This window comes from Lynx rufus, unplaced genomic scaffold, assembly GCF_022079265.1.
Source record: "Lynx rufus isolate CCGP_SWC_20201006 ecotype Redwood Valley unplaced genomic scaffold, mLynRuf1.p SCAF_20, whole genome shotgun sequence".
Classification (NCBI taxonomy): Eukaryota; Metazoa; Chordata; class Mammalia; order Carnivora; family Felidae; genus Lynx; species Lynx rufus.
In genome coordinates this window covers 22,233,494-22,245,589 of record NW_025814835.1, presented here as the reverse complement: position 1 = coordinate 22,245,589, position 12,096 = coordinate 22,233,494, and the positions used below count along the sequence as shown (strand labels likewise).

At 34.9% G+C, this 12,096-nt stretch overlaps 1 protein-coding gene across 1 annotated transcript in view; it reads left to right on the top strand.

Annotated features, from left to right (window-relative positions):
* DCC (DCC netrin 1 receptor) overlaps positions 1-12,096 on the top strand; it is a 753,976-nt gene that overhangs the window by 456,703 nt on the left and 285,177 nt on the right. Inside the window, exons 11-12 of the mRNA XM_047086216.1 lie at positions 554-692; positions 7,805-7,854. Of these exons, the coding sequence (XP_046942172.1) occupies positions 554-692; positions 7,805-7,854 (189 nt within the window). The remainder of the gene's footprint in view (positions 1-553; positions 693-7,804; positions 7,855-12,096) is intronic.

Below are 12,096 nucleotides of genomic sequence, written 5' to 3'. Positions count from 1 at the left end.
AACTGGCTCTGATTTCTCAATGACCTTCACCTCCAGTACCTCATTTCTGCTGCTGTGACGTACTGAACAGTTCCAACCCACCTCACAGCATTGTGAGAGATAAGGATTATGGCAAAGTATCTGTCAGTTTCAAGAGCCATGGGTATATTTCAGCAAGGGAAGGAAGAGATCCACTGTTTCTTAGTGAATTATTCCATTTAGGGGAGAGGAGTAACGATCTGTTCCCATGGATTCACAGGTTGCCTTCTGCCCGTCAGTATCAGTGTGGGTGGAATATTGCATACCATTCAATGTATTGGGTGGTGTTAAACACATTGGAACTTAACGACTGTAAAAATAGCACGGTGCTATTTTAACTAGGAGTCTACAGAGTGGTTTGGAATTTAGTGGGGGAGTGTGTGTCACAAGTTAGGTTTTACAACAATTCATTATAAGGCTAGAGCGTGGTTCTATGAGTAAGAGTCTAATATCCAATTCACTGATTGCGCAGAATGGATGCCATTTCTGCTTTAATGTGCCTCCTGAATAACAGTTTGACATTTTATGTCTCCAGAATATAGAGGTTGATGGACTATCTTATAAGCTGGAAGGCCTGAAAAAATTCACGGAATATACTCTTCGATTCCTAGCTTATAATCGCTATGGGCCAGGAGTATCTACTGATGACATAACAGTGGTTACACTTTCTGATGGTAAGTGTTAAATGGTGAAACTTGACTCACATATTTGATAGTAATGAAATAATACTGCGTGTATGCCATGGATTGCGTGTTTAAGGCCTTTGAACTAAAATTTAATGGCATATATTAGCATTAATTAAAAATTTGGCTACTTCACTCAAACTATCTATTATAGTTAAATTTAAACTTTCTTTCAAAAGGTATATTATATGCTCTGTGTCAGGATTTCCTAGTGTTGCAGGATTCTTTACCACAATACCCAGGATTCGTTGTCTTGCTGCTTCGAAGAATGAAGAGGTGGACACAAAATGAGCAACAGGCAAAGTTTATTAGAGTATAAGATTAGAAAGGAGGAATAGTAGGAAAGCTCTCTTTACAGAGAGGGGGCATTTGAAAGTGAATGCCCAAGAACTGTAGGCAAGGGTCCTGCTTTTATAAGGTTCTGGTCAACCCTCCCCCAGCCTTCCCCTTGTTCTTTCTCAGGCTCTACCCTTATTGGCTTGATAGCTCTAGGTGCTAGGTTGTCAATTCCTGATTGTCTGGTTTCCATTGTATGAGGGGTAGCCTATGGCCATACTTCGGTCTTTTGTCAAATTCCTGAGGGAAACCTGAAGGGAAAACCTGAAATCCAGAATGGGTGGGATCTGCTACATTCTTAAGAGGAACCTTATGCCTGAAGGGGTGTGCTGTGGTCAGACACTCCTCCCAGCATTGTTCCAAAATATGTGTTTTTCTCCACCCAGGGACCTCAGGTCCTATCCTTTCCCTCTCTGCCAATTTTATCCTGTCTTTTCTATCATATTAGTAGGTTATCTTCAAACGTGGGACTACTCCTAAGAGTTCAAATTATTTTTGGGGGGTGGTTTCTTAATGTCTGTAAACACTGACACATTTGTGCATGTGTGTGGACTAATTTACATTGGTGTGCTTCTTTTTATTTCTCATTCTAAAGAGGAGTGGATGACTAAAGGTGTAAATGATGGACAGCCCTCCTATGTATACCTCTTAATTTGAAAATATGTCATAAGATTTAGACCAAATAATCCATTATTTCAGGTATTAAAACTAAATATGAAAGTGCATAATTTTAGCTGTACCTTGCCCAACAAATGAAATATTAGACATATTTTCTTAAATGTCATAAAAGAGAGGAAGAACTCTTAATGAAAAAGATGGATTTGGCAAAGCAGTAGCAGAGGAAACTAGACATCTAAGAAAAGGATAATGAAATGTTGGGAAATTTAACGACAAGTGAAAATAAAGGACAGCAGAGTATATGATGTGGGGCTAGTGGAAATTCAAGCAGGTGTAGAGATGCAGAGATGGCCTCTATGAATATTAAAAAGGCAACAAGCTATCTCTTTTCAGCAGTGGTTTCCATGTTGTTGTATATAATTCTATAAATTATTGATCTGCTGAATTTCAAGGGAAAAAAAGACTTTACCTTGTGATTCCTTAACCAATCCATCATTCTTTAATCTAGAAAAGTATCTGGGCAGATATTTCACACAATATCAGTGGAATGAGGAAGGTCATGCATGTTATTAAGGACAGTGCAGTGAAGACACAGGAGTGATGCTCATTTGCAATTTCAACTTAAAAAATTTTTTGTGTAACACCACTTCAGCATCGTTTTTAATGCCCATCCATCTGATTCTGTTATTGAAGACGGAATAGAATATTTATTGGCAGAATAAATTACTTCACAACTTATAATTATAAAAATAAAAGGAAAACAAATGAAAATGAATATTTTACATAATTTATGTAGATTTCATTCACACTCTGAACTGTAATACTGTGGCCTTATTCTCCACTTTGGTTTTAAATGTCATAAGTGAGAGAGATAGATTATTACTCATTAGTCCAAGAATGATTATCTCTAAGTGTTGTTACAGTTAGGACTTAGAAAATGCCTGTCACTAAATAAAAGGATTTCATGACCCTAACCCAGCAAGCATCATTGTACAAAGGATGCCAACTTCTCTTTATCGATGCATTTGATAGGAGAAAGCAGGAACTGAATGGCCCCTTAGAGTGGGCTCCTGAAACTTGTCTGCAATCTCCTTCACAATCAATTCATCTCTTTGGATTTCCAACAAAAACCCCTGCACTCTTGACTTTCTCTCTCTTATTATCCAGTCCCCTTCTTTTTGCTCATGCTGATGTCTTCTCTCTGTTGAAGCTGCCCATGCTGTAGTCACACATCCTACAAAGATATATGTTTAATCATTTTTCATAGTCTGCTACTTTCTAGTCCTCAGTTGTAAAGCTGTCTTCTCCTTGACTTTCTGGATGTTATAAAAGGGAGATGTTGTGGAAATTAGATGAGCTAATCCATGTAAGCACCAAAAATATGAACATGGCATATATTTAAGTGTTCAATAAATATTATCTATGACAATGTATGTGTCACTTTTTCTCTGTATACTACACGTTCTTTAATGTGAAGAATGCTGTTATGTCCATCTCTGCATTCATCATCTCAGTAAATATTTACTGAATTAATCAGATAGCTAAGCCAAACAATATAATTGTTTTTATGTGTAGACTTATCTTCAGAACTTTCCATTTATGTGACTAATTTAATAGATGACTGTGCCTAAATACATGCATGTTATTGAGGGCACCATGTTTCTTATCAGGTCAGAGGATAGCATAAAATTGATATTGGGACCAGAAAAAATTAAATAAAAGCAAAAATGAAATACAAATAATGTTTTTTTTTTCTGAATTAATTATCCAATGGTCTCCCTGTTATGCTAAAATGCTTATAAAGATTTCTGTCCTGATAAGCTCTCATCTCTAATTTAGCCTGCTTTAATTGTGTTTCTGGGAAGAAAAATTGTTTTTCATTCAAATCCCTCCACTTACTGTATCATTTGTATATAACAATCTGCTTCTTTAAACCCTTTGAGATGGACATCAGATTTAGGCCGTCTAATAGCACGGAATGTAACTAGTTTTACCAATTTGTTCCCAAATATTTTCTCTTGAACCAGTTGATGAGTGTAGGTCATTAAAAGATTTTATGAATCAATTAATGTTTATGAGCTTCCATGTCAGCTTGCTCTGTGCCCATAAGCAGAGGGACCCAATTTCAAGGACAAGCTTAACTATAAGAATGTGCTTTTTACTGTTATCACTGGTATTTATTGAGTACTTATTAGTACAAGGCCCTGTTCTAATCACTTTGCATTAATAATCTTTAATCCTTATGATGCTATGATTTTTTCTACTTTACAGATGACAAAACTAATATTAGAAAGAGGTCACAAAAGCTAGCCTGGTAAGCAGCAGAGTCAGATCACAAGCTAGTAGGAAAAGAAGCAAGATTTAATGTGAAAAATCTTGAGTTTCCCTTATTCTATAATGAAGTTCTTATATCAATTGCTGAAAGTACAAAGCTCATAATTATATATGAATTATTTCAATCCATAAATTATGTGTACAGGACAGCACACATTTGGTAAGGGGAGGAACTCAAGTACCTGACTCTATGGAGATTGATTTACAAATGTGGGAACTTTATCTACTATACAGAATATATCATCATCATATGTATCAAATCAGCATGTTTCACCATATTGAGGGAGTTTCTAGACTGAATATCTCTGATCAGCCTTAACCAACCTATTATAAATGATAAATTGCTTGACATTTTGAAGAGAAAACAATGAACCATGGCTTTCCTCTTTGCTTCATGAGACAATGAAACATCTTGGGAAGTCAAATAAAGAAAAGCTCAAATAAATGTAGATCCTACTTCCTTCCACCAAGCATCTAATCCTATCTACTTTATCTATTTATGTCTCAGGAATATGGGAATTGATAGAGGGAGGGAGTGGGGATTGACAACTAAAAATGCTGTAGAATAAACTCTCTACTTTTTTCCTGATTACATAAGTCAAGTACAGCCCATGTGCTAGAAGTTTGTGCAATTATATGATGGAGCACTTAGCATTTTTCAGTTGGTGCCTATTTTAATTTTCAATGCTTTACAGCATAATTTAAATATGGATCATATTAAATTCTTCCTCATTGTGAGGATGTCAGTCTGTTTAGTTTTTCTGATCACACACATTGTTATTATTTCCAGCCTACTCTAATACTTCGTCTTTTACAGAAACAGAATGTAGAGATGGTCTTATTAAAGCCTCTGCATTCTTCCCTTTCCTGAAGACTGGGAATGTCCACAGGTCTGTGAAGGTAGTTTAGGGAAGTCCATTTCATTATTATAACATTTGAGAAGAGTCGAGAAGATAGGAAATTTGCCAAATGCAGAAGAGCCCTTCTGACTATTTTAGCTATAGAGAAAAAAAAATCTTAATATTTTAATCATAGTAACATGAACATAGAATATAAGATAAAGGAATGAAAATTTTAGAGATGAGTTTTAAAGGAAATTTAGCTGTAAAAAAAAAAAGACTCTTAAAACTCCATGATAAAGGGCATCCAAATGTCAGCAAACATGTGAAAAGATGCTTCACATTACTGATCCTCAAGAAAAAGCAAATAAAAACACTACATACCTATGAAATGACTAAAATGGAAGGGATACAGAAAAAACAAACGTTGGTAAGGATATGGAGACCCTGGACATTTGCTACATTCTTAGTGGGAGTGTAAATTGGTGGGACCACTTTGGAAAATTTTATCATATGTATATTTTTCCTTGTTTACATATGTATAACCCCCGTAGAGGTTTTACTTCTACCAGGATTTCCACTGCTAGGTATATAAAGGTATATAAAGAAGAAAATGAGTGTAGTTGTTTGTCAAAAGACATGTACAAAAATTTTCATAGGAGATTTAGTCTCACAGTCCTAAATCTAAAGTAGTCGAAGGCCATTCATCAACAGAATGAGTAAATATAAAATAGAATAGTCATATAACATAATATGTAGGAGCAATAAAAGACAAACAGAAGCACCAAAACTACTGCTAGATGCAACAGATGAATGAATCTCAAGAAATAATAACGAGTAAGAGAAACTAGCCTAGAAATAATAACTGATTTCATCTTCAGTAAGCTTAAAAGAAAGCTAAACTAATAGATGGTGTTAGAAGCCAGAATAGTGGTTACTCTTAGAAGGGTATTGATTGGGAGGGGACTCAAATGAACTTTCCAGGATACTATATATTCTAAATCTTCATCTAGGTAGTGTTTAAATGCGAACACACCCACACACATACAACTGTATCCAATCATGCGTACAAGATTTGTGCATTATACTATATGTATGTTATACCTTAATTTAAAAAAATAAAACTGCAAAAAGAAAGCTTGTTATGACTAAAACTCTAAGTATGATAAAAAGTTTTATTATTTCTTATAATCTCTCTGTTAATTAATTAATTCAACGCATATTTGCTGAATGTGACACTCTAATTGATACTGAGGATTCAGCATCCAAAGAGGCAAAAATCCTGGTCCCTGTGGGGAATTATATTCTTTATTTGAAAAGAAATATAATATGAGCTAAAGTAAGTTGAATAATAAAATCTATTTATTAAATTATAAAATATTTTTTGAAAGGATTATTGACCTAATTCATGAAAATAAGACCAGTGAGTGTTATTTATCACAAACTACATTGGCCACAGCTTTTTTTTTTAAATTTTTTTTTTTTTAACGTTTATTTATTTTTGGGACAGAGAGAGACAGAGCATGAACGGGGGAGGGGCAGAGAGAGAGGGAGACACAGAATCGGAAACAGGCTCCAGGCTCTGAGCCATCAGCCCAGAGCCCGACGCGGGGCTCGAACTCCCGGACCGCGAGATCGTGACCTGGCTGAAGTCGGACGCTTAACCGACTGCGCCACCCAGGCGCCCCGGCCACAGCTTTTATCAAGTACTAAGATAACAAGTTCAAAATCAAAACAAAGTGATTAAAATTCTTATGGTGTCCAGGAAGGTCCAAGAGCTAATATTTAAGTAAGTATTTGTTTTTTCATGTAATCATTAAGTCAGTAAATATTAGTTGAATGTCAGTTTGAAGGCTGTAAAGATTAATGAGACATATACCCTCATGGTGAATACTTTCAGAAAGTAAACTCAGAGTAGGGCATAATGAATTCAGGGGAAAATACAAGTACCCTATAGAAATATAGATATTGTCCAAGTTCAAGTTAAAAAAGGGGCAATGTGACAGAAAATGGCCTTTAAATTCTTGAAAATGCTAAGAGCAATTCTTCTCTGTTAATCAATTTGTCATGAACAAATAGGGACTATATTTTACAGATTAACATATGTTAAGCATTTATTGGATGCTACTTCTATTTCTTTTGGGGGGCAAAAAACATTGTTTATGATTTATCCAAGACATCTAGGATAGTGTCTTACACATAATAGCTGTTCAGCGAATGGTTGTCTTTGAATTATTCACACGATAGAATATTCACTTTTTGATATAGTAAATATTTATTACAAGTATTATAAAGAAATTTGTATATATTCTTCCTTTTCCCATGAAGGAATTGGGCAATCAAAATGCAAGCAAGAGAAAAAAAAAAAAAACAGAAAATCTACAAAGAAAAATAAACTGCCTTTTTTGTTCCTGGAATTGACTCACCGAATGTTATTTGATAACTTGCTTGCATCTGTGACACATAGGTTTAATTACATACAGATAAAAAGAGGGATGTATTTCATCTTTTCTCTTTTTAAGAGATAATAAAGATTGCATTAAGGGGATTAAGCAACATGACTGACCATTAGAATGACATATTTTATAATAAAACCATGCAGATCCTGAAATGCACAACATCTTAAGCCTTTAAAACCACTCCAGGAAATCTCCGGTGTGTTTTTATTGGCTTCTCTGGGAAGGTAATAATAAGAAAGCTGTAATTAAATGGCAGTATTTGGTATCACGGCAGGTGCTTTCTTACCAAACAGTTTTGGGGGCTCCCTATATGGATAACTGGCCTACCAAGTAAGAACAAATAAACAGATGCAGTTATTTTCCATCTCTCCAGGAAAATTTTGAAGTGCCACCTGGATCAGCCTACCTAATTATCATCATGAACTGTGAAAGTCATGCTTTCTTTTTTCACAGAGGGTTGTTGTTTCTCTTTTATGACTTTGGCAGTAACCACCTCACCTTGTTTTATTCCTTTTAGTGCCAAGTGCCCCGCCTCAGAACGTCTCCCTGGAAGTAGTTAATTCAAGGGTAAGTCATGGAAAGTTTCACTATTTCAGTACTTACATGTGTAATTTTCACTTACCCATTCATTCACCTTCTTGGGAGGCAGGGCGGTTTCCATGTGAAGAAATGTTCCAGAACAGCACAGGGAGTGAGTGGCATTGATTCCGCATCTTCTTCATTGAATTAATTAAAGGAAACATTTGTTTACTAACAGCACACAGTTTTATGAATGTGACAGTGATTAAAGTCTATTCCATCAGGAGACAAAGATGTCCATTTACCTATAGTGACTACATAGGACATAATGTGTTAGAGCACTTGAATGAAGAAATGAACGTCTTCACGTTGAGAGAGGTGGAATAGAGTCTTTGTTTCCTTTTTTTTTTTTTTTTTTTTATATGAAGTTTATTGACAAATTGGTTTCCATACAACACCCAGTGCTCATCCCAAAAGGTGCCCTCCTCAATACCCATCACCCACCCGCCCCTCCCTCCCACCCCCCATCAACCCTCAGTTTGTTCTCAGTTTTTAACAGTCTCTTATGCTTTGGCTCTCTCCCACTCTAACCTCTTTTTTTTTTTTCCTTCCCCTCCCCCATGGGTTTCTGTTAAGTTTCTCAGGATCCACATAAGAGTGAAACCATATGTTTCCTGACAGATTAGTTAGAATGGAATATTTTATCATAATCTCTATTTTTTACTTGTAAATATATACATTGAAGGCCCTTCTTGAGGTCCAATAAGGTTATATTTATGAAACAGTGTTATCCATCGGTTAGTGTTTTCCTGGCCTGGAAAGTTGATATAACTTTCAAATGGACTTAAAGTAAGCTAGGTATAGCTGAAGATAAGGAACCTAATGCCAGAAATCAGTTTGCTAGAACCTTATTTCAAGTGTGCCTTGGGTTTGAAAATCAGCTAAAGCCATATAGTACAGTGAAGCAAACAAGGATTGGTTTGGCTTGACTCTTTCATCGCTTGGTTGTGTGCTCTCAGGGAAATAATTTCACTATCCCTGAACCTCACTGAGTGGAGGCGGGGTGGGGGGGGCAGCCTAACTGGTGTCTAAGCTCTGGAAGACAGCGGGGAAATTATAGGAGTCTTAGAGAAAGTCATACTCTAGTTTTTATCCTAGCTTTCTCTTTTAATACCTATATGTTATCTTAGAAAAGTCTCTAACCTCAACAAACCTCAGTTTCTATACTCATGTAATTTGAATGTTAATGCTTTCCTTATTGATTTATCATGAGGAAGTAGTAATATAACATATACATAGGATCTAACTTTGTGTCGGTAGCTATTACTTCCCTCAACGTACAATTCCTTGCCAAATTTTGCAGAAATCTCTGATGAAGCCCTGTTTTGTGACTTTGAACAGATTTGCCTCTGTCAAATAAATTTGTCTTTTGGAACAAGTGAAATGTCTCTAAAATTGTTAGCCTCTTTTATTTTTAGTCCCTGTATTGGATAAGAACTAGTAAAACAAGTTTAAAATTAGAAGGAATAAAATAAGTGAACTTAGAAAAAAAAAAGCTAAAGGAAAATAACCAGAGATAAGTATTCCCTAAAAACTATATTTTTATTGGCAACATTAAATGTTTTACAGATGCACCATTCAAATTAAGAGAATGCCAAATCATAGTCAAGTAGATTTTTACAATTATTGTAGGTTGTTAATGAGTGAAATTTGGAAAACACATTTTGATTCTATTGTTTTAATTACTTATTTTTATCAGAGTTCTCACCTGCCTCACATCTTTCCTCCAAGACAGAACATAGAAATTGATACAAGCTATTTATGTGTATGTATGTGTGCTCTTATTCCATACAGTCTACTCTAGTAAAAGATGAATGTTTTCTTCTGAAATGTGAAGAAGGCATTATTGAATGACCTTGGATGCTGACTATATTTAAATATGGATTTTTTTTTACCTCCCTCAAAGGGGAATTCCTGTTTCACAAAATTGGATTTTCAACTGATTTCTATATGTGTATACAAATATCCCAACCTGTCCTTTTCTATAATATGCAAGGCTTGCAACAACCAAATATAAGCACTCCTGTTTCTATCCTCTTGAGGTTATATCTGGAACATTGCACTGCTAGAAAATTTAACTTGTTCATTAGCTTTTTAGAATGAATACAGCAGGCCCAGGCACTGGAAAGCCTCTCCTTCTCTTTGTTATCTTATTTCCTAGCTTTTATGGAAATATAAATTATGAATTTGGATTATTCTTGGATTGTTACCAAGGAGAAAGAAACTAGATGGCAAAAACACTTTTGTTTTGTTTTCATTCCCGATGAGGAGGAGGAAAAAGACAAAAACAATATTATATTTTGATGTTCTTATGTTTGAAACAAAAGAAAAGTTTTCAAATATATTAATATTTACCCCTGACTATTGCCATTTTAAGAAACAAAATTTATTTAAAAAGGAACATTTTAGTTATGTAAGTAGTATTATCTTTAAACTAAAAGAATTAAACATTTATGTCATTCATTTTACTTGAGATTCTATTTAATATAGAAGGAACAGAGCCATATTTAAAATTTTTTATTCTATAGAACATTGCAATTACTGAACATAACTCATTTTTTTACTGACAGTCAATGAGAATTGACTGGTGGTGTTAATATCTGTGCACACAGATGGCTAGGATTTCTTTCTTTTTTAGGTTTATTTATTTTGAGAGAGATAGAGAACATGCACACATGTGTGGGGGAGAGGCAAAGAGAGGGAGAGAGAGAATCCCAGGCAGGTTCTGCACACGTGGGACTCAAACTCACAAATCATGAGATCATGACCTGAGATGAAGTCAGATGCTTAACTGACTGAGCCACCTAGGTGCCCTGATGGTTAGCATTTCTGTACATAAAACTGAAAATTCACTTCAGTGAATGGTATAAATGACCATTTATATGGTATAAAATGGCCATTTAATGGTATAAAATGGCCATTTAAATGACCATTTATATGGTATAAAATGACCATTTAGAGGTACTTGTTAAGGTTCTGGCTCCCAGTAAGCCAATAGGACTGAGAAATCCTGTTTTAGATTATGTCAATAGTAAGATTCTTACACATTTAGATAAAAGAACCAAAAGAAATTATGTTACTTTATTGTCCTTAAAACCCCCATACAGCAGATTACTTTTATAAAGCTATAATCATAGAACAGATTTGAATCTCTTTCTGCAAGCTAACAATGAACACAAATTTTGTTCTGAAGAAATGGCTTTACCTATAGATACTAGATTTTAGGTAATAATGAGTCATGATTGTGTGGTTATTTCTCATACTAAAATTTCTTTACAAGAAATAACATCTTCATTAAAAAAGAGAAAATAATGGTTTACACTATGGACTTTAAAATGTAACTGTTTTATTGGGAAAACTTTATAATAATTTTCTTAAGATTTTACTTTGAAATTCAATTATTATTTGAAGAAGTAATTTTTTTTTAATTTTTTTAATGTTTATTTATTTTTGAGAGAGATAGAGAGCGTGAGCATGAGTGGGGGAGGAGCAGAGAGAGAGAGGGAGACACAGAATCTGAAACAGGCTCCAGGCTCTGAGCTGTCAGCACAGAGCCCAACGCGGGGCTCAAACTCACAAACCATGAGATCATGACCTCAGCTGAAGCCGGACGCTCAAATGACTGAGCCACCCAGGCGCCCCTGAAGAAATAAATATTACAACTTAATTAGTTGGCTGGAATATAAAGCCCAAATTTGTATAGTCTTGGAAGGGCTTATGTTGGTACTTAACCATTTTCCTATGTTCCAATACAAAAGTTCTGAGAATAAGAACATTTAGAGAATGCTAGGATTCAGGATGCTGGGCCCTGGTGCTAGCTCTTTGAGATCTTAGAAAGTCATGATTAGTTCATCGATTCATTCAACATTTACTGTGTACTTATGATATATCTACTATATACTGTATACACACACCCATGCATTTATACATACATACACACTGCATATACACCTACTATACATATCCAGTCTCCGCCTTTATGTAATTCATAGTTTAATAGGGAAACATATGAGAGAAAATTCACTTTTAATCTAACCAAATTTGATCTATTGTAACTCCTCAAAGTTGACATTATTTTCTCACTGTTAACATGAGAGGGTTGGAGAGACAATCTCTAAAATCTTGTATGGCTCCAAACATCTATTACTGAAATATCACTTGTTAGGCCTTTTCTCAATCATTTTATCTTTACAGAATTAGAGAAAATTGCACAAGTATATTGATTAAAGT